At 54.6% G+C, this 22727-nt stretch overlaps 2 protein-coding genes across 2 annotated transcripts; both read right to left on the reverse strand.

Moving 5' to 3' along the window:
* Positions 1–373: 373 nt before the first annotated feature.
* LOC127461925 (olfactory receptor 14A16-like) lies at positions 374–13648 on the reverse strand. Its single transcript, XM_051770125.1, has 3 exons — positions 13586–13648; positions 6362–7225; positions 374–409 (listed from the first exon to the last, which is right to left on the reverse strand). The coding sequence occupies exons 1-3, from the start codon at positions 13646–13648 to the stop codon at positions 374–376; spliced, it is 963 nt and encodes a 320-aa protein (XP_051626085.1).
* A 2588-nt stretch (positions 13649–16236) lies between these two features.
* On the reverse strand, positions 16237–20018 carry LOC127461910 (zinc finger protein 418-like). The gene is made up of 3 exons (XM_051770114.1): positions 19173–20018; positions 17261–17339; positions 16237–17072 (listed from the first exon to the last, which is right to left on the reverse strand). The coding sequence occupies exons 2-3, from the start codon at positions 17310–17312 to the stop codon at positions 16318–16320; spliced, it is 807 nt and encodes a 268-aa protein (XP_051626074.1). The 5' UTR covers positions 17313–17339; positions 19173–20018; the 3' UTR covers positions 16237–16317.
* Positions 20019–22727: the final 2709 nt, after the last annotated feature.

The following is a 22727-nucleotide window of genomic DNA, read 5'->3' on the forward strand; positions in this document are numbered from 1 at the left end:
ACAACCACGGGCACTGCTGGCACAGAGCTGACCTCTGCAGCAGCACTGCCATCCTGCAGGGGCATCTCCTCAGGCCAGGGCCTGAAAGCTTCATCCTTCTTTCCACTTTGCTCTCCAGAATGTGCCCAACACAACGCCCTGCAGAGGAAAACAGCAGTGACCAGCACAAGGATGGGAGTGCTCAGGGTGGGGGCACCCAGCAGTGCCCTGGCACAGCCAGCGCCGCTCCCAGCACTGGCCTCTCACCCCAGGCCATTGGGCTTGTTCTTCCCTCCAAGGAGGGACAGCAAATGACCAGCTCAGGAGTCCATGTTTGCACTGCATGCACAAGACATGCCCATGTGTCACGGCTTGGGGCTGGGGGGTGGAAGGCTTAGACAAAGTTGATGGCAGAAGCCGTCTCGTTGAGCTATGAGGGGCAGAAAGGACTCCCTTGCTTTCTAAATTCCTTCTCAGAGAGGAGCCTGGGGGTGGCTGGATCCAATCTCAGGCTCAGATTTTGGTTTCAGTTGAAGGAATTATACAGGTGTGATTCAATCACTTTGTCCTGCAGGTTTTAGTGATGGCAAATCAGAAATATTTTTATAAAATGAATTATTTGTTATGACAAATGAACAGACAAATGATCAGACAAGTGAACAGATGAAAGACCTTAAACGGAATTATTTACTGTGCAATATAAATGCCAAAACCTCCTAGCAGTATAGTGTAAGATAGGACAGTGGAGTCTATCAAAGTCATTCTATTAAAGCAATTGGATCAAAACCAGCAAAAAGAAATAATCCTGAAGTAGAGATTGAGGTAACTCACCCCACAACAACAGGGGGTAGTTCTCTCTCTTTCACTTAACCCCTGGGCAGTGACCATGAAGAGCTGTCCCTGCTTCATGGATGAAGCTGCATACACTTCAAGGAAGTCTGTGGAAGAATCTGCCCCATGACAGTTGGACGGGGCTTTTATAGTTATCAAGGGTTTGACTGCCAGATATATTTGCAGGCCAGGGAGCAGCTTATCTGTCAAATCCTGCTTCAGAAAGCAGGATGTGTGTTTGAAGTTTCATGAAGCATTCTGGGGTTAGCATAATTCAACATTAAAAACAGCACCTTGGCACCAGCAGTAACTCACCACAGAGAGTGTGCATGGTCTGCAATCACTTACAATTTTTTAGGTATTAAAAAGCAGAGCATCCTGCCAGAAACAGCCTATTGATTCCATGAGGTTGCAAAAACTCTCAGGGTTCCTTTGGTTCCATGAGGCCCTGCAGTGTCACAATGGCCCCTTGATTCCAGGATGTTCCAGAATATCCCAGGGTTCCCTTGGCTCCCAGAGGCTCCCCAGTGTCCCCCCGGCCCCTGGATTCCAGCAGGCCCTGCAGTGTCCCAATGGCCACTGGGTTCCAGGAGCCACAGCGGCTGCCGCCGGCGTCTGTGCCCGGAGCCGCCGCTCCCACGGGGCTGCCGCACTCACCGCCGGGGTTGCCGCTCGCGCAGCCGCCGCTCTGCCCCGGCTGCACCGGGACCCGGCACCGCCTCGGGCCTGCGCTGCCGCCTCAGCGGCCACAGGGACACAGCCATGGGGGACCTTTGCTCTGACACTGATGGGCCTGGCTTTGTTCTGCTTGGGGCTGGGCTTTGGGAAAATTGCTGTTCATTTTCATGCTCCACCGGAACAGCTCCTGAATTCCAAAGGTTTCCTAATCCAGGGGAGGGGTTTCTATGGCATCGGAGGTGCCGCCCCTCGAGACACATTGTCAATGAACCATCCAGCTGACTGGGATGGGTGTAAGAGCTGGGGAACACAGGATAATCAGTCATCCCATGAAAACCTTAGAACATTCCCTGACTGAATCATAAGCCAAACAGAACAGTTTGGATACAATTCCCAAATAGTTTGGAAACTCCAGTCATTCCTGACACCAGGATGGAAATTCAGCAGATAACTAAAGCCAGTCCCCTTGGGAGCCCACAACCAGCAGGGCTGAGGGAGGCCCTGGCAGCTCCCCAACACCTCCCTCTCAGTGGGACACCTCTGGCAGCCTCTCCCAGCTCGGGAACCCTCCAGTTTGTGACACTCCAAAGACCCTCCCTGATGCCCAGGACAATTCTGATCCCCCTCCACAAACACTCCACCAGCTGGGACCCTTGTCTGGTGGGAAACACAAAGGCATTTGTGGGAGTGTTTCCCTGACAAGAAGGAGAATTTGGGAGAGGGACCTTTCCACACCCAGCTCTTGATGTGTCCACACATCTCTGCCTGGATGTGGGTGTGAATTGACTGTGCTATGAATGTTGTTATTGTGAATCTATAATTCAGTCACTGTTAAAATTGTAGCAAATGCTATTGAATCACTTGATAACTGTTAAACTGGTCAATAATTATATGCTAGTAATCTCTTTTGCCCCCTTATATTTGTGTTGAAATCCTTTGCACCCTGAGCCTGTTGCATCCCAAGGCTCTGTGTAAATCAATCTCTTTCATCAAAAAATATATATTTTTTGCGGTGTCCACTTTAAAATCCTCCTCCTTAGCTAAACTACAAAACAACTCCAATAAGCTATAGAAGTCTTGAGTATTTGATGGCAATGAAAGAAAGAAAAATAATTTGGTTTTCAATGTTTTAATGGGTCCCACAGTGTGTTTGGAGTTGCATCAACTGTCAGTCCAAGATGGGCCATGTCAGAACTGGTGAGGCTGGGGGGTGAGGAGCAAGGTTGATCATTCAGGGTCAGTGTGGATCTCCTGAGGAGACACTCAGCATCAAGATCACTTGGAGAACACCTATATCACCTCTCCTCTGAACTAAAAAAATATCCATCATTGAATTAAAACAAAAAAAGTACAAATTTTGAAGACTTGTTTTGAAATTGCCTTGAAGACAATTAAAGGAAGACAAAGAGATCCTGAGGGATTTCTGCATTTTAATGAGCCCCACGGTGTGTTTGCAGCCCAGCCCATGATCCTGAGGTAGTGAGAGAAGATTGAAGCAGCTGCTGAAGAAGTCAGAAGCCAAAGTGCAAGTGCCTTGAAGCATTGCTGGGCCCCACTGAGGGCAGGCACTGCCAAAGCCTCCCCAGGGACTCCTTGGAGCAGCTCCTTGGAGGCCAGGAGTGCAGGCAGACAAAGGCTCTGGGCAGGCCCCTGCAATGCTGAGCAAAGCCTGCCTTGGTTTTGTGGAGCACAAAGGCCAAGGCCTGAGCCCCAGGCCCTGGCCCAGCAGATCCTGTCCCTCCCGGCTGGCTCAGGGCTGTTTGGGGGGCACTGGGATGGGAGGGGGAGGAACAACAAAGGCCCAAAACTGGGCAACCCCTGCCAGGCTTTTGAGGGAGGGGCGAGGCAGAAACCAAGTGCAGAACCTGCCAGGAAAGTTGCTTGTGGTGGCCTGAGTGGCAGAGGCAGCTGCCAGAGGCAAGGGGACAAAGGCCTGGGTGCCTTTGGGCCTTGCAGCCCTGCCAGAGCCCTTGGCCATCTCTCCTGCAGGCTGTCCTGCCCTGGCCCTGCTGCTGCTCTGGCCTTGCAGGCTGCACACACCCCTCCTGCTTTCCCACCCCCTCCCAGCAGCATTTCTAGACCCTCCCTGATGTCTCTGCACCAGCTCTGGCTGTTCCCTGGAACACAAAGCCATGGGCTGATCCTGACTCCCTCTGGGTGACCTCTTGCACCACAAGGGTCCCCGTTGAGTGACATTTCATTTTCCTCACCTTCAGTCTGAACCTTCAGTGCTACTCTTTGTGGAGATTTCATTCTATTTCCAATATGGACAAGAGCTCCATCCTGTCAGATCTCCTCTAGACCCTCTCCAGTTCTTCCTCATTCCTCCACAATGGGGAACCTCACAGACAGACAGACCAGTCCAGATGTGGTGACCCCAGGGCTGAGTCCAGGGGGGTGACAACTCCCTTGTCTGGGTGCCCACACTCCTCCCAAGCCAGCCCCATGTGCAGTTGGCCTTAAATCAAGGGGCCATTCTGATTCTTAGTAATGTCACGGAATCAAGTGGCACCGTGACACTGCAGGGCCTCATGGAACCAAGGAATGCAGGGACACTGTGGAATCTCATGGAACCAAGGGACCATTGTGACATGTGGGAGCTCTTTGGAACAGAAGGAACTCTGAAACATCTCAGAACCAAGGGGCCACTGTGCCTGCCCAGAACTCCATGGAATCAAGCAGAGCCGCTGCCTCCCCCCCGCCGCCGCACGGACCGGAGTCGCCGGCTCTGCCCCGCTTGGACACCTCTGGAGTCAGCGTGTTCTTGGGCAGCATAACTGATCTCAGACCAGAGAGTTTCCCACATTTTGCTTTACCCCTCTTTCCACTGGTTTAATTTTTGTTCTTTGTTCATTTAGGGAGAAAAGGGGGAAGGGAGGCACGTGTTGATCCCTGGTTTTATCTGTTTACAAAAAAGAGTTGGGGCAGGAGCAGAGAGAGGAGACAATTTTTCTCTCTGCTGTTGCTTTGAACTGTTTTGTTGGTATTGCTTGTTTTGCTGCTATATTTCTTGTCAGTAAACTCTTATTTTTTCATTTATACTTCCTTGTACTTTGTCTCCCTGTACTGGTGGGGAATAAAAGAAGAATGAATTCATTTTATTGGAGTTCCCACCCCAATATGTGTCTTTAAACCAGGACAGGTTGCTCAAGGGCTCCCTGAAATTTGGAATCATCCACGAAAGACATGAAAATACATTTTGTCCCAATGTACAGAGAGATAATAAAGATGTTCTCTAGTGGTGTTCAAGGGCTGGTCACTGAGGAATTTCACCAGGAAGTTGCTGCCAAGAGGACTTTGTATCATGGATTTGATTTGACCCTCTTCATTCAGCCAACTTCCCACCCACCACATCTTCCACTGCTTCAGTCCAGCTCTCACCAGTCTGGCCATAAGGAGACCACAGGACACCATGTCAAGGGCCTTGATAAAGTCTGGGCACAAAAAATCCCCTTCTATTCCCTCCCACAGGGGTTCTGCAATCCCTGCCTTGTCCTTCCCATGCCTTGGAATGGCTGCAGGAGGACTTGCCCTATCCCCTTCCCTGCTGAGCCTGAGCAGTCTGGAACTCTGCCAACCCTCCTTGCTGCCCTGCTTGCAGACTGGTTCCATGTCTGCCTTTCCCAGGGCCCCAGGAAGCTCTGGGATGGCTCTGGCCTTTCCAAGTGTTTGGAAGAGGTCTCCCAGTGACACTACCCAGCCTTCTCAGTATCACTGATATCAAAACCTTTTCTATATCCCACATTTTGAGAGGAGTGCCCAGGACACAACACAGGCTGTCCTGGTGGTTCTGGAGAATGAGTTGGGATTTCTTCCTCAAGGTCAACCCCTCCAATTGGATTTGAGTGCAGCTGAAAGGTTTGCTCAGCATTTTCCCCGGTGCCTCCTTGCCCTGAAGGTTTGTGGCCATCAGGCTGGAGCTGAGGGGGTTGGGCAGGTGCCTGAGGAGGGGGTAGAACAAGGGCTGTGTCCAACTGTGCCAGGAGGGCTGTGCTGGGCAAGGATGAGGAGGCTGCAGAAAACAGTGGCACTGGGGAGGGGAGAGGAGCAGCTGGAGAGACCTTGTGCCTGCCCACGCTGGGCAGGAGCTGCCCCAGGATGGCAGCTCTGAAGCACTCCCAGGATGTCCCTGGGAACAGGAGGGGAAGACTGGATCTGAAAATGAAACCTGGAAAGCAGAGAGCAGGAGTGTCATGGGGACACTGCAGGAGAGTTCCAGCCCTGCAGCAAGGTCACAGAAGAAGTGACCCAGTACATGCAGTGGCCTCAGAAGTTCCCACAGCATCCTGGAGATGCTGGAAGGGAGCCCAGCTCTGCTTCACAAGTTCCCAGGGCCTGTCCCTGCCTGTGCTCCAAGGGCTTCCAGCCCCCAGGACTGTGCTCAGAGAGCACTCAGGCCTTACAGTGAGAAAGGGGCTCAGGAGGACAGTGTGGAAGTGGCAAGAGAGCAGCTCTGGAAAGACCAAGCCCTGCTGCTCCCTGGCAGTGCTGCTGGGCTGGGATTATTGTCCCCTTCCTGTTTGCAAATACACCCTGTCCTGCAGTGTGCTGTCCTTTAGGAACATCTGAGAAGAAGGGTCTTGGACAAAGAAGGCACTGCAGGGTCCTTTATTTTGTTTAAATAGTCAGAGAGCACAATTCATCATTTATACATGTCCGGGTCAAATTGAATGTGTAGACACTAAATTAGAAAGCAGATGCATAATAATATAACATTGCACAGAAAATTAATGCCAGAAGAACCTGATGACCTCCACAAAAAACCTGAGCAGGAAGGTTGGGTCATTAAGGAATCCCATTCTGAATGCTACACACCAGAAAACGGGCACTTTATTGCTCCTGAAAAGCATCCAGTCATCATTTTCCTCAGGGCATCCTTGAGCTCCCGGTTCCTGAGGCTGTAGATGAGGGGGTTCAGTGATGGAGGCACCACCGAGTATAGAACTGACACCACCAGGTCCAGGGATGGGGAGGAGATGGAGGGGGGCTTCAGGTAGGCAAAAGGGCCAGTGCTGATGAACAGGGAGACCACGGCCAGGTGAGGGAGGCACGTGGAAAAGGCTTTGTGCCGTCCCTGCTGAGAGGGGATCCTCAGCACAGCCCTGAAGATCTGCACATAGGAGAAAACAATGAAAATGAAACAACCAACTACTAAAGAGATGGAAAACAAGAGAAGCCCGAGTTCCCTGATGTAAGAGTGTGAGCAGGAGAGCTTGAGGATGTGTGGGATTTCACAGAAGAACTGGTCCAGGGCATTGCCCTGGCACAGGGGCAGGGAAAATGTATTGACTGTGTGCAGCAGAGCATTGAGAAACCCAGTGGCCCAGGCAGCTGCTGCCATGTGGGCACAAGCTCTGCTGCCCAGGAGGGTCCCGTAGTGCAGGGGTTTGCAGATGGCAACGTAGCGGTCGTAGCACATGATGGTGAGGAGGGAAAACTCTGTTGAAATGAAAAAGAAAAGTAAAAAGACTTGTGCAGCACATCCCTTGTAGGAGATGGTTGTGGTGTCCCAGAGGGAATCGTGCATGGCTTTGGGGACAGTGGTGCAGATGCAGCCCAGGTCTGTGAGGGAGAGGTTGAGCAGGAAGAAGTACCTGGGGGTGTGCAGGTGGTGGTCACAGGCTACGGCGCTGAGGATGAGGCCGTTGGCCAGGAGGGCAGCCAGGGAGATGGCCAGGAAGAGCCAGAAGTGCAGGAGCTGCAGCTCCCGCCTGTCTGAGAATGCCAGGAGGAGGAACTGGGGCATGGAGCTGCTGTTGGGCATTTGCTGCTTCTTAGGACAGGGTCTGTTCAAAAAAGGAAAGGACAGCGAATGGTTAAGACAGACCTCTGTGAAAGAGCAACTCCATTTCTAAAAGAAATCAATGTGTCACATGTCACCAAATGCACTGCCAAGGAATCAGGTTTGCTCTGCTGTACTGGGACATGGAATTTTTTTGGTAGAGCTCTCATACAAAGGAATGTCAGATGTAAGAGACCTTGAATACAAAAGTTCCATCTCTACTGAAATGACTCCGAAGAGCTGGGGCTGCAGAGCAGAAGCTTAGTCTGTCCTTAGAATAATTGTACCTGTGTTTTCCATTTTTACCATCACACCTGGAAGGTTCTTTTCCACTGCAGGAATCCTCATTTCTATGGCCCAGCACACAGTGCCCAGCAGAGCTGCAGGGAAGGGCCCCCAGAGCTGCCTGAACGTCCCCTCCCCCAGGGCTTTGGGGGCTCTTGCCCCCCACTCCCTGCCCAGGGCTCTGCTGCCTGGAGCTGTCCCTGCCAGCAGCTGCTTCCCTGGGCACAGGGCTGAAAAAGTGACACTGATGTGTCTATAAGACAGTTTTGATGTCTGATACTCTCAGGTTCAATGCCCTCTAATCTAACAGAGTTCAAGTTGCAGTGTCTCCTCCTGTGCTCAGAGATTCATTTCCCTGTTGCAGTCAGCACCCAGACAACCCAGAGTATAACACTGAAAGAACTGGTTCATCCTCTTTAAGGTACGTCCTGTCTGTCTGTGCCTCTTGCAAACACCTTCTGGGAAATTTCCTGCTTTGATCTGGAGCTGTGACCAGCCCTCATCCCTGCAGCACACTTTGGAGATCAGAAGGACTCTGCCCTGCTCTGCCCTCCCAGGAGTTGTTCCTTCCCCACAGCCCTTCTCCCCCAGCCCCGTGGCAGCTCCTTGGCCGGGCTGAGAGCTGAGCCTGGCAGGCAGCAGAGTCCCTGCCCCAGCACACAGAGCCCTGGGGGCAGGACCCTGCTCTGCCCCACAGCCCTGGGCACCCTGGCTGCACCCCCACCTTCCCACCCCACAGCCAGCCCTGCCACAGGGAACCTTCTGGCCCTGGGCCTCTGAGGGGGCAGCAGCAAGTCCTGCTCTGCAGCAGCTTCTCCTGCTGCACCCCAGCAAATCCAGCAGAGCCATCCTGACAGCTCCTGCCACTGCTGCCATTTGGCAGCTGGGAGAGGCACTTGCAGGAACTCACCTGCACTGCTCTGCAGCCACAGCCTGACCGTGGCAAAGGGCTGGCAAGGTTCCTGCCCTGAGCAGCTCTGCCCTGTCCTCCCACCCCAGGATCCCTTGAACCTCCTGCTCCCTTCTCCTGTCTGCCCTTGCTGCCTGCAGCTCCTGCCCTGCTCTGCCATATGGCCACTTCCCCTGCACTGCAGCAACTGGGAGAGTCCTGCTGAAAGATCCTGGAAGCTGTGGGATGTGCCAGCTTTAGGAGATGCCTCCAGGAAGGCAAGTTGAACTTTCCTACAGCCAGAGAATTCTTCCTTCAAATCCTGGGAAGGTTTCTCCTGTAGTGAGAGCTCAGTCACCTCCCAGCCCAGGCTGCCTCTCATCTCTCTGCCTTCTCTCCTGTGCCCTGGGTGCTGCAGGCAGTGCCCTCAGCCCTGCTGGGCTGTGCAGAGGAGCTGCTCACCAGCAGAGCTGTCTCTTTCAAGCTCTTCTTGCTTGCCAGGAGCTCCCTGTGTGCCAGGAGCCCGGCCCAGCTCAGCAGCACAGCAACAGCTCCAGGTCTTTAATGACCCCCAGAGGGGGTTTGGCGTTGTTTATGTGAAACTCAGTCCCTGAGAGTAAGTTCAAACAACTTTTCAAGAACTCTAAATGAGTTTGAAATACTGAAGTTTCTTGTACTGTTACTGGGTCTCAATGTGGGACACAACTGTGAAAGTGTCCCCAGATTCAAGTTGGAACAGAAAATTGCAGTGATGACAAGGATGGACAAGCAAGGGAAAGGTGGCTCTGATGCTGAGGAAACCTGGATGTATTTCATTAATCCAACAGGCCAAGGCCTGACCCCCAGCCCCTGGGAAGGCAGATCCTGTCCCTGCCTCATTCCTCAGGGCTCTTCCTGGGGCACTGGGATGTGGGATGTGCAATGCCAAGGGCAGGACCATGGGGTGGCACCTGCCAGGCTGCTGAGCAGGGACAAGGAGGCCATGAGGCCCCAGGGCTGCAAGGGGCACTCCCCTCCTCCTGGCATCAGGGGCACAGACAGCAGCCATGGCCAAAGGCCTGCAGAAGGTGGCTGTGTCAGGGCCTTTCAGCTTCTCCCCATGCCTGTCTCCTCTCCAGCCCAGGCTGTCCTACGGTGTCCATGCCCTGCCCCTTTCCCTGCAGGCTGTCGTCATCCCCCCGGCTGCCCCACCTGGCTGGCACCTTCCTGCCCTGACATCTCTGTGTCCTCCCTGGCTCTTCCTGCACACACAAAGCCTTGGGCTCATCCAGACTCCTTCTGGGTGATGTGTTGCACCACAGCACTGCCCTTGGAGGGAAATTCTTTTTTCCTTGTACCAGCCTGGACCTCCTCAGCTGCACTTGCCATTAATTCTTTCTCGTGCTGTTTTCTGCTACAACAAAAGCATCCACCCTCTCTGAAGTGACTCTTCAAGCACTCCCAGGGTTCTTCTCTGCTGTCCTCTGCCTGCACACCACTGAACTCATGACTCCTTTGCCCGTGTAGAGTGGTCATGTTTGAGACCTCCAAACCCTGGGACATCTCTGAGCACTCTCTGAGGTGTCTGCAGATGAAAACATGGCCTAAGATAGTCACAGGATTATGTTTTACCAAGGGCTGTAGTGGCAGAACATGGGGCAATGACTTTGAACTGAAATAGGGGAGCTTTTTTTTATTGGATAAAATGAAGAAATACTTACCAATGGGGCTGGCAAGAACTGCAACAGAAGAGGATGTCCCATCCCTGCATTTTTCCAAGGTCAGGAACTTTGAGCAGCCTCAATTAGTGAAGATGTCACTCTCCATGTCCAGGGACTTGGACCACATAAGCTTTTATGTCCCTTCCAATCCAAACCATTCTGTGATTCTTTGAGTCCCAAACTCCTTCTCCAAAGAATTACTGTTGCTAGGACAGGAATTACCATGTTTTTGGAGAAGCCATTGTAAACCCAAAAGGTAAAAAATCAATTCAAATAAAGTTCCAACATCTCTGTGTGAGAGTTTCACCAAATGGGTCAATGGCAGAGCCTCCCAGGATGACCTTGCCAGTTGAAGATGGGGGATTCTGTTTGAGGTCTGATTCTTATGATGGGCACCAAGAAAGCACATTTAGGGACTGTGCAAGACTTGTGGTGGGATCTCTAGGGAAGAATCAAAGGAAGGGAAATGGTGGGGTCATGGTGGTTTGTGAAGCAACAGCTGTGAGAAAACAGAGAGAAAAGGGATGAAAAAGTTGGTCATGGTAAACAGGAGGCTGCTCAAGACACTTTCGAGGCCATGCCCTGACACTGATCCCCACAGCCTGTCCAGTTTTCTTAATAACTCCACTGCCAAGAAGTTTCTGTGGGGAGGGACCTCTCTGCTCCTGGCACAGATTGTGGCCCAAGTTGCAACCACTGCAGCAGGAGCCACAAATAGTCAGGTCTTATGTTCTTTGGGGGACCAGACTGTGCCCACACTGGTGTGTGTGTGTGTTGGAAGTACAAAAGAGTGAAGCAAATGCAAAGCTAAACACCCAATGTAGCCTGACTTTGTCCCTAAGTGGGGGCTGAGAATTGGACACAACATGTGCAGGGACAGATGGAGGGGTTTGTCCCCCTGGCCCTGCCCAGAAGGGACACCTTTCAGGAAGGGTTGTGGCCTTGGCTGTGCTGAGGGTTGCCCTGGGCAATGCAGCTTGGGATTGCAGTGGCACTGTCAGGGCTCTGCAGAGCTCCTGGCAGTTCATGCATTTGTCCCCAGCAATGCCAGAGAACTGCAGGGGTTGCAGTCAATCCCTTGTGCTCTTTGGGACCCCGACTGGCTCTGCTGAATGTCAGCAGGCCTGGAGTTCCCAGACTGTTCCTGCATCCAGTGTTGGGCCTGCAGTGACGTTTGTGCAGCATTCAATTGGTGCAGTGGCAGGATGGCCATGGATCCATTCCTGCAGAAACACAGTAGTGCTCCATCCCAGGCAGGGATAGAATGGGCCCACAAATGTTGGAAGGATAAGAAGCAGGGAGTTTTGGCCCTGTGGAATCCCATGGAACCAAAGGAACCCTGGGACATGGCAGAACCTCCTGGGATAAAGGGGACATTGTGACCCTGCAGCACCTCATGGAACCAAAGGGAGTCTGGGATGTGGCAGGGCCTGATGGAAACAAAGGAACCTCCTGGGAACAAAGGGACCCTGGGACACTGCCAAAAGTCAGGGAGACAAGGAAACCCCGGGACACTGTGGGATCTCCTGGAATCCAGGGGCCATTGGAATACACTGGGGCCTCCTGGAACCAAAGGGAACATGGGACACTGTGGAACCTCATGGAATCAAAAGGACCCTGGGACTTTGTGGAACATCAGGGAATCAAGAGGCCAGTGTGACATCACAGAACCTTCTGGAACCAAAGGGAACCAATGGGACATTGTGGAATCTCATGGAATCAAGGGTCCATTGTGACACTGGGAAAATGATGGAATCAGTGGGCCATTGTCACACTGCAGGGCCTTATGGAGCCCAAGAACGCTGGGAAAAAGTGCAACCTCATGGAATCAAGGAGCCATTGTCCCACTGCGGAGCCTCAAGGAATAAGGGATCCAATCTTTGCCTCAGATTTTATCAACAAATTAAATTTAAGGAATTAGAGAAGTGGGATTGAACCACTTCCGTCCCACAGATTTCAATGATTGGCCAAATTAGAATATTTATATAAAATGAATCATTTATTCGTACAAATGATCAGACAAAAGATCTTAATCAGAATTTTTTTGCTACACTGTGTAAAGGCTAAAACTAGAAGTAGTACAGTATAAGATAGGACAGTGCACTATATTGAAGCAATTTTTGAAACAATTATATTAAAGCTAGCCAAAAGAAATAATTATTAAGTAGAGATCTGATGTAACTCACCCAGACCAACGGTCATGAGGAGATTTCTTTTGCTCAACCTTGAGGAGTGTCCTTGGAGGGCATCCCCACCCAAGGCAGGAATCTCCACACATCTACCCCAAGAAGGGCTGTGTTAGAAGAACCTGCCTGGATGAAAGGGGAATGGACTTCTCTAATAGGAAGTGATTGACTGCTCCTCACAAATGTGCTGCCATCAAAGAGGCCAAGAGGGTAAAGCCCCTGTGGGGTGGGGGATGATGGCTGAGATAGAGATGTGGGCAGGCCTGGCAGATTGATCCCAGCACACTCCCCAAACCCACCAAGGCAAGCTCTACGTGCTGATAGTGGTGGACACAACCCCTGGATGGCAGGAGACACCCCCTGTGCCTCCCAGCACTGCCCAGAACACCATCCTGGGCCTGGAAAAGCAAGTCCTGTGGAGACACGGCCCTCCAGAAACACTGGGGTTGGACAGCAGGACTCTTTTCCAAAACAACCTTGTGCACACCTGGACCAGAGAGCTGGGCATGGAGTGGATGGATCATATTCCCTGTCAGGCACCAGCCTCTGGGAAAGTGGAATGGTAGAGTGGACTGTTCAAAACCCCCTTGAAAGCAATGGGCAGTGGGACCTTCAAACCTTGGGATGTGCATTTAGCAAAAACTACCTAGTTAGTTAATCCTGTGACCTCAAGAGATAAAACTCCAGGCCAATTCAGTGTCTGAGATCAGCTCAAAAGAGCAGGTCCTTTAATCAGGCCCACAGGCCCAGGGGAACACACACGACGCGCCCTCCCAGGCAATGGTTCTACAGTTTTAGAAGATGGTCCGTCCAATGCCAGAACTCTCCACCCCCCGGTTCTGCTCCTCAACACGCCCCTTGGGGAATTGGGTTTGGGGTCTTTGGGACCCCTTCTTCCTCATCTTTATGTTCTTCACTGCACGTACAGTCCTTGAAGTGCTTCCAAAATTCTGGGCTTGAAGGTTGCTTTGTCTCTTGTGGGATCTTGTTGTCCAAGCCTAGGGTGTGAATGTGTTCAATATAGGTATTTTTCTACAATTCTACCTTGAAAAGAAATCTAAACATGCTAAAGGAATTTAGAAAGCTTGATATCAAATGGGGTAATAAGGTTAGGTCTGTGTAAACTACTATGCTAAAGGATGGCATAAAATACAGCTGCAGGACTTTTGCATTAGACCTCTGATGGCCCATCAAAGCCCATCCCCCCTCTGCCAATCCTGAAAGGCAAGAAAAACCCTTTTCCCAGGCCCCTCACGGGAACTCTGCGCAGGCCCAGGAGATGTTGGGGGTTTGTGGCATGGCCCGGGTCACCATCCATGGATATAATAACTCATAACTTCTTGGAGTGTGGGGGCTTCCCTCCCCCACCTCCAATGGATCAAGGCCACCACTTCAACTGACAGACATGGAAGCTGCAACTCCCAAGTTCCATCGCTGGACCCCGTGGGCGGTGACTATAGACATCTTTCCATTCTCAGCTTTTCTTCCCTTACTCTCCCTCACCCTTACCCTGTCTTTCTTTCTCTCCCTTATGCATTTTCCCTAAAGGTTCTCTTTATGCCATATTGCTGTAGATGAGAGATAGAGATGATAACACCCAAAATGGCAACATACCTGTTTACCTTTGAAACAACATTGTTCTGAAATATACCCATATGTTTTCAAACAGCGATTACTCAGTATTGTTTCACTCTAATCCAACTCAAGGGATTTAATAATAAGAACCTGGTTACCCCCCCCTTTCTGGGTGGGTAGTAACAGACCCCTTGTAGCAGGATGTTCTACCTGGAAAAGAATCTGATGGGAGAATGCAAGCACTGCAAGCTCTCTGTGGGGAGTTACTGCTGGTGCCAAGGGGTTGGTTTAGTGTTGAATTGTGCCAAACCCAACCTGGTTCCCCAACCTTCCAACACACATCCTGCTTTTGGAAGCAGAGTTTGACAGATCAGCTGCTCACTGGCCTGGGAATTTGTGACTGAGATCCATCAGTGACAAAGCATAAAAGCCCAAGGCCAACTTTCATAGAGCAGATTCTTCCAAAGACTTTCTTGAACTCTGTGTGGAGCTTCTGCTGTGAAGCAGGGACAGCTCTTGATGGTCACTGCCCAGGGGGTAAAAGAAAGAGAGAGATGTGCCTTGATTTATTTCTCTCAGACCCCGCCGGGCCCTCCCCGCTTCCTGCCGGGATCGGACACCGCCGGCGGCCCCGGCCCTGCCGGGCTCCATCAGCCTGAGCAATTGCTGCCAAGGAGGGGCCGGGGGCTTCCTCTTGGCCTTCGTCTCCCTGGCGCTGGGGCTCGGCTTCTACCTGCGCCAGAAGGTGAGGGGGGTCCCAGGGGGTCGTGTGTCCCCCCAGAGCGTCTGTGCCCCCCCGGGGACCCCCCACCCCGCTGTCACCCCCTTTTCTCTCCCCACAGAGCTCCTGAGCCGGCGGCGGCCGCAGCCCCTCCCCGGGGCCTCGGGCCCAGCCTGGACCCCTCCTGTCCCCGTGAGGATTTTGGGGGGTCGTGTGTCCCACCATCCCTGCTTTTATTCTGACACCACCCAGCTGCTCCCAGTGATGCCAGTAAAGCTTCCCAGTTCTCCCCAGTCCTGGTTATTGGGGGGCAGTGGGGAAATGGCGTGGGGGAATCCCAAGGGTTGGAGCTGAGTCTGGGGAGGCAGAACTGGCCCTGGGATGGATCGGGAATGGAGACCCCCCTGTGTTTCTCCGTGTCACCCCGCTCTGGAGGGGTTTAGGAGGGCACCTGCCCCTCAATGGGCACCCAGCTCATCCCAAAAGGTGCTGGGAACCCCCCTGCACTTCCCCAAAGCACCTCAAGAACCCCCAAACACACTCAAAGCCCAGCCAGGACCCCCTCCAACCCCTTTCCTTGGGGGACTTCTCTGGGCACTGGTGGTGCTGGGAGCCCCCTCGGCTGTGGGCGAGGAGCTCTCGGGTGAGCGGGGGGTGGGAAGGGGGAGGTCAGTGGGAAAAGGGGGGTCAGAGGGGATAAAGGGGTGGTGGGACCCCAAACTGAGTGGGAGGGGAGTGGGACCCCCCAAAAGTGGAGGAGGGAGGGGCACTGAGGTTTGGGGGATGATGGGAAATGGGTGGGAGAGGACAGAACAGTTGGGAAAGGGGAGGGTGGGACCCCCAAACTGAGCATGAGGGGGCTGGGGAGTGTAGGGATGATGCGGAAGGGGTGGGAAAGGAGGAAAAAAGTAGAGGTTGGGACCCAAAAAGTGATCCTAGGTGGTTTGTGGATTGAGGGGACCACGGAAGAGTGGGAGGAACAGGGAGAAGGGTGGAAAAGGGGTGGTAGTCCAATGATCCCATGAGGGTCTTTGGGCACGGGGGGATTGGCAAAGGGGACTGGCCCCCCTGAGCTCCAAACTTTCTGTGGGGTGCTGGGGGCTGCTGGATCCAATCTCAGCCTTGGGTCATGACAACAGTTTCAGTTTAGAGGAATTACAGAGGTGTGACTGAACCACTTTTGTTTCCCAAGTTTTAATGATGGAAAATCAGATTTATTGATAGAAATGAATTATTTAGGGTTACAAATGATCAGACAAAAGATCTTCTTTAGAATTATTTACTGCACAGTATACATACTGAAACTACCAGGAGTACAGGATAAGATAGGACAGTGCTCTACACTAAAGCAATAGTTGAAGCAAATCTACTCAAGCTGGCACAAAAGCAATAATTCTTAATTAGAGATGGATGGAACTCCCCCAGACCAACGCTCATTGGGAGATCTCTGCTCTCAGCCTCCAGGAGAGACCTGGAAGGTCTCCCCGGCCAAGGCAGGAATCTCCACAGGCCCAAGAAAGGTTCTGTTGGAAGAAGCTGCCCCTGTGAAATGGGACTGGCCCTTTGTGGTGGAAAGGGATGGACTGACAGTCACTGGACTCCAGGGGTTGCCTCAACCATCAGGGGCTTCATTTGGGGTGGAAGCAGTGGTCAAAGCTCTTCCCGCAGTCGGGGCACTGGTGGGGCTTCTCTTACTGGTGGGTCCGTTGGTGTTTGGTCAAGGTAGAGCTCTGGGCAAAGCTCTTCCCACACTCCCCACACTTGTAGGGCCTCTCCCCTGTGTGGATGCGCTGGTGGGTGACGAGGGTGAAGTTCCGCTTGAATCCCTTCCCGCAGTCGGTGCAGCAGAAGGGCCTCTCATCCGTGTGCGTCCGCTCGTGCAGGAGGAGATTCCAGCTGGTCTGAAACCTCTTCCCACATTTCGAGCACTTGTAGGGCCGTTCCCCGGTGTGGATGCGTTGGTGGGTGACGAGGTTGGAGCTGTCCTTGAAGCTCTTCCCACATTCCCCACATGGGTAGGGCCGTTCCCCAGTGTGGATGCGCTGGTGGGTGACTAGGTTGGAGATCTTACTGAAGCTCTTCCCACATTCCCCACATGGGTAGGGACGTTCCCCAGTGAGGATGTGCTGGTGTCGGATCAGGTGGGCGCTCTTCTTGAAGCTCTTCCCACATTCCAAGCACCTGAAGGGTTTCTCCCTGCTGGGAGGCTGCTCAGGGACCACCAGGTCAGAGCTCCCCCTCAAGCTCCAGCCGCCTTCCCGGCACAGGCTGGCTCTTTCCTCCTCAGAGCACCCTGGGCTGGCTTTGGAGCCCCTCCTGCGGGGGGATCTCCGGCCCTTTTCCTCCCCGCTGCCTTCCTGCGCCGGGGAGCCCTTCAAAACGGCCTCTCCCACCAGGGTCTCACGGGGGGATTTGTCCTCCGGGCTCTCCGTCCTCAGCTCGGGGCCTGGGGCAGGAAGCAAGAAGGACAGGCAGGGGATTTGCCTCCGGCCCACAGGGAAGGCCAAGGACATCCCCCCAACTCCGGCCCCGGCAGGACGGCGGCGCCAGCGGGGTTGTCCTGCAGCCGGGGCCATGCTGGGCTGACAGAGCCAGCACAACACCCGCCCAAAGGGACACTGACTTCCTCCTCACCTGCCTGGGGGGCCCAAGGCATCTTCCTCTTCCTCGCAGCCTCCTCCTCCATCCGCCCAAGCTTTGGGAAGGACAAATCCTGATGGGGGGGGAAAACAAGGGCTGAGTGTGTTGGCTTGGGGGTTCCTCCTGCCCAAGTCCATCTCTAGAGCTCACCGGGCATCCTGTGACCACAAAAACCTCCAAAACACCAAGATTCAGCCCAGAAAAACTCAAACCTCTGAGATTCAGGCAAAATCCCTCTCAAAAATAGCAAGAAGACCCTTGCCCACCCAAACTGCAAAAAGTTGAGATTCAGCTAAAAAAATACTCCAAAATATGAAGGTTAACCCAAAGAAATTCTCCCAGGAGTTACCCCTCTCTGGTCTGTCCCCTCTGGGGGTGGGAATTGCTTCCCTTTCTGAGATGCTGGGGGTCCCACTCAGGAATGCTGGGAATGTTGGGCGTCCCAAGGCTCCCTTCTCCTCTGATTCTAGCCTTCAGGGAACCGTGTTCCCAGACATTGCCCCTCTCCAGGTTCTCCACTTTGTTGTCCCAGGGATCCCAGGGGTCCCCACTGTCCAGGCTTCCTCTTCTCCATGCTCCCCCCTCCAGGCTCCCGGGGGTCCCCCAGCTCCACCATCTCCCTGCTCCGCCCTCCACACTCGGCAGCTCCCGGGCTCCACACCCACCCCCGGCACTCCCGGGGGGCCCCAAACCCGCTGTGTCCCCCCCGCCGGCACCGGGCTGACAATGGAGCCGGCGGGGCCTGACCCAGCAACACCAACCCCCACTGCAGTGGGGGGGACCCGCATCCCCCCACCCACCGCCGGGGCTCTGCCCCCAACCCAGCCTGGCACCCCCAAAAAACACCTCCTGTCCACCCCCAAGGCACCCATGGGTGGAGCAAAAATAGAAACAGCCAGAGAAAAATCACCCCCCCATCCCACAGGTGCCTGGGAAGGGGGAACTTATCCCAAATATCCTGGGTGTAGTGTAGTGGATCATGACATACTTGGGCTGCCAGCACAGATTTCCCTGCAAAGTCTGCAGGGAGTCAAGCTCTGCAGAGGAGATTGTGCCCCATGGATGGGATTGCAGAGGTTCACTCAGGTCCCCAGCAGGAATCAGCAACAAAAAAGGCCCCCCTTGAAGATTTCTGGGGGAGTGTCCTGTAGGGAGGGGACAGTGTCACCCCACCAGGGTGGGGCTGGCAAGTGGGAGGCTGCTCCAGGACTCTGCAAGAAGCCTCGTGCTCTGCTCGGCCCCAGCACAGCCTGGTCCCAACACCCCCGGCTGCCCCCGGCCCTGGGCAGCTCTGCTGCCACAGGCTGTGCCCTCACCGTGGCCCTGCAATGGCCCTGCCTGTCCCTCACCCGGGGCCCTGCCCGTGGCCCTGTCCCTTGGCTCTCCCTCTGCCAGCTCAGTGTGGGGCACACGGGCTGGGGGTCCCTCCCAAGCCCCCCGGGCAGCCGGCGTTGGCTGGGGGGATGTGAGGGCTGGGCCTGCTCAGCACAGCCCCGGCCTCGTGCCCAGCGCCTCTTTCCTGCCCCACACAAGAGCTTCCCGGCCCCCCAGGGCTCCCCTGCTGCTGCCTCTGCTCCTGGCCCTGCCTTTGCTGCTCCCTGGGCTGGGGCAGCGGCTGCAGGGGGGGATGGCAGCAGCTTCAGCTCCACGGCACTTCCTGGGGGGAGCTCAGCCCGGGGGGACGGGCAGGGACCTGATGGGGATGGACAGGGGCCCAGCAGGGACAGCCAGGGCCTGCAGGGGAAGGCACAGGGACAACCTGGCCCCCCACACTGCCACGGCTGTCTCTGCTCCTCCTTGCAGGCTCCGTGGCCAGGCACAGTTTGTGTTCCTGGGTGCCCACCATCTCAGCACTTGGAGACGCTCAAATCAGCACCCGCAGCTCTGCAGCAAAGCCCCAGCTCACCTGGCACACAGGGGATGGACACAGCACCTTCTTGGGGATGGGCACTGACAGCTTTGTCTCTTCCCCACCACAGGGCTCTCCTTCCTCAGCAGCACCTCTGCCTTGCACTTATTCTCAGCCTCACCTCAGGGACAGCTCTGGGCTCACCTCCGCACCACTTCTCAGCCTCACCTCAGGGCCTGGGCTCAAGGACAGGAACCTGCAGGGAGGGGACATCATGGGCAAGCTGAGGGCTGCCTGCTTGCACTGGCCTCTGGGCTTCTTTCTCCTTCTACAACCAGCCCACAACTCAGCCTGCTTTTCTAACACCACACATTTACAGACTAACCTTAGAGATAGATATGGACAGACATCTCTATCACTCTGGGGATAGAGCCTCAAGCATGTGCTGCCACAGGAATGGCAATCACAGAATCACAGAATCAGCCACGTTGGAAAAGACCTCCGAGATCATCAAGTCCAACCCTGGATCCAACCCCGCTGTGCTTCCCAGACCATGGCACTGATGCCACATCCACTCTCACCTTCAACACCTCCAGGGACGCTGACTCCACCCCCTCCCTGCCCAGCCCATTCCAAGGCCTGATTACTCTCTCAGCAAAAAATTGCTTCCTAATATCCAACCTAAACCTCCCCTGGCACAGCTCCAGACCCAGCCCTCTTGTCCTACTGCTGCTTCCTGGCAGAACAGCCCCACCCCCACCTGGCTCCAACCTCCTGGCAGGGACTTGCAGACAGTCAGGAGGTCTCCCCTGAGCCTCCTCTTCTCCAGCCTCAACACCCCCAGCTCCCTCAGCCTCTCCTCACACCACTTGTGCTCCACTCCCTTCCCCAGCCTCGCTGCTCTTCTCTGCTCCTGCTCCAGCCTCTCAAGAGCCTTCCTCAACTCAGGGGCCAGAGCTGGACACAGCACTCCAGGGGTGGCCTCACCAGCGCTCAGTCCAGCCCAACAATCCCTTCCCTGCTCCTGCTGACACACTCTTCCTCACACAGGCCACCAGCCATTGGCCCTCTTGGCCACCTGGCCACACTCTGCCTCCTCTTCAGCTCCCTGTCCATCCCCACTCCCAGCTCCCTTTCTGCCTGCCTGCTCTCCAGACACTCTGGCCCCAGCCCGGGGGGCTGACGGGGTTTCTTGTGGCCAAAGGGCAGGACCCGGCCCTTGGCCTGCTGGACCCTCATCCCCTTGCAATCAGCCCATGGATCCAGCTGGGCCAGGTCCCTCTGCAGAGCCCTCCTGCCTTCCAGCACATCAACACACCCCCAGCTTGGGGTCACCTGCACATTTGCTGATGAAATGCCTGGTTCTGCAGCAGCTGCAGATGCTCAAGGGGCAGCAGGACCAAGTCAGGGGCCTGGGGGGGCTTGGGGGGCTTTGGGGTGTGGGAGGGTCCTGGGGGAGCTGGGGAGGGGCTTTGGGGATTGGGGGCACAAATCAGGACAGACCAGTACAGACCAGTACCTCCTCACTGATCCCCGGATCTCTCCTGGAGCTGGGCAACATTGTCGTGGGACACCTGAGCCCCCCCCAGTGCCCTCCCAGTACAGCCCAGTGCCCCCAGTACAGCCCACTGTGTTCCAGTCCCAGGGTGTGGGTGATCCCTCTTTGAGGGGGTTGGAAATGATTTGAGGGGGGGGGGGAGATTTAGAGGGATCTGGGGGGGGTCTTGATTAGAATTTGGGAGTTTTTGGGGTGCTTTGGGTGCATTTAGGGGAGTTAAAAGGGGTCTTGGGAGGTCAAAGGGATCTGTAGGGGGAAAGGATTAAAAGGAAAATGGGGGTTGGGAGACATTTGGGGGGGGTTAATGATGTCTAGGGAGGAAGAGGAGGGGCAGCACCATGAGCAGCTGAGTCCTGAGACCCCCCTTGGGGTTCCCAAGTCTTTCTTGGTGTCCCAAAATTCCCCCTTAACACCCTGAGACCCCCCTGGTCTCTCCAATGTCCCCAGGGCCTCTCCATGGCCATAATTCCCCTTAATTCCACTGTCCCCATACCCCACCCCACTGTCCCCAAAACCCATCCCTGATGTCCCCAACCTTCCATCTCACCCCAGGAGGCCCCCCTGGACCCTCTGACACTAAAAACATCCCCCCTCCCTGCCACGTTCACTGCTGGGCTGTCGGGGACTCCACAAAATCCCCTCAAAACCCCTGAAATCCTCTCAGAAATCCACCCCAAGACCCATCGAAGCCTCCCCAAGGACCCCCCAACTCCCATAAGAGACCTTATTCCCCCCGCAGACTCCCTAAACCCTTTCAGTGACCCACAAAACACACCTGGAACCCCCCAAGCCCATTCAGGGATCCCCGCAGTCCCTCTAAGGGAGACTCAAAGCCGTCTGGAAACACCTAGAGACCATAAAAACTGCTGTAAACGTCCCCACAAAACTCACCTAGGAGCCTCAAACCTCTTCAGAGATCCCCCAAGCCCACCTGGGACCCCTCAGTCTCCCCAGAAACCAAAACTCCTTCAGGGACTCCCAGACCCCTTCAGGGACCTTCAACCTCCCTTCTCGAGTCCCCTCAGGACACCGAACCCCCTCAGGGACCCCTCAAAATCTCCTCAGGAACCCCTGAACTCCTCTGCTAAGCCCTCCCGAGCCCTCCAGCCTTTCCCCCCGCAGCCCCCGAGGGGATCCCCAGACCCCGCTCCCCCCGCAGACCCCCCCAGCTCACACACCCCAGCGCAGCTTTTCCCGGGGCCGCCGCCCCCGAATCCTCCACGCGCCAAAGATGGCGCCCTTCGCGCGCTTCGGGCGGAGACACCCCCGCCGCAGCCAATCAGCGCGCGGCCACGCCCCCTGCCCGCCCTCCGCCCCGCCCCCGCCTCGCGCGGGGCACCCCGGGAGATTCCCCAGTCAGTGCCGGGAACAGCCCCGGCAGCGCAGCCCCCGAGGGCACCCGGTGTGCTGGGGCTGGAGAGGACCCTCCTCAGCCTGGGCAGCAGGGCTGCGGGGGGATTCCCTGACCCTCCCCAGATGGGCCCTTCCTGCCCACCAGCTCCTGCTCCAAACGGCTCCCACACACCCTGGGCCACTTGTCCCACTTGGGCACTGGAGCTGCCCCAGGGCATCTCTGGGCAGTGGCCAGCTCTGGGACTGCTCTGGCAAGTCATGGCCTGAAGCCACGAGTGTGGAATTTAGGAGACACTTGAAACCTCTGCAGAACAGAACTCTTGCGAATTGCTGAAGGCTTCCTGGCCAGCATTGCCAGACCTTTATTTTCTTACTTTTTTTTTAATTTCAACAATTTTTCTCCACTTGTTTTCATTGACAACACCTTCTATATATTCTATTAAGCTGATTCTTTCATTGTGTACATGAATAGTTTTGTGCAGCTACTTATCAAAGTAAATATCCCACCAGTGATTCAGTTATGGAAACCTGGCTCAGAGGAAGCTCCTGATTTTTGGGGCACCTTTCATCTCTCTAATTTTGCCTCTTTTTTTCTTCCTCTCCCTATTTTTGTCTTGAAAAAGCTCTCCAAGATGTGTGTGCCTGGGAGTATATTCATCCTCTGAGCTGTGCCCTGTGCCATGGGACAGGGGACAAACGCA

This window comes from Manacus candei, unplaced genomic scaffold (genome assembly GCF_025592945.1).
Source record: "Manacus candei isolate 608988 ecotype Guabito, Panama unplaced genomic scaffold, ASM2559294v1 h1tg000115l, whole genome shotgun sequence".
NCBI lineage: Eukaryota > Metazoa > Chordata > Aves > Passeriformes > Pipridae > Manacus > Manacus candei.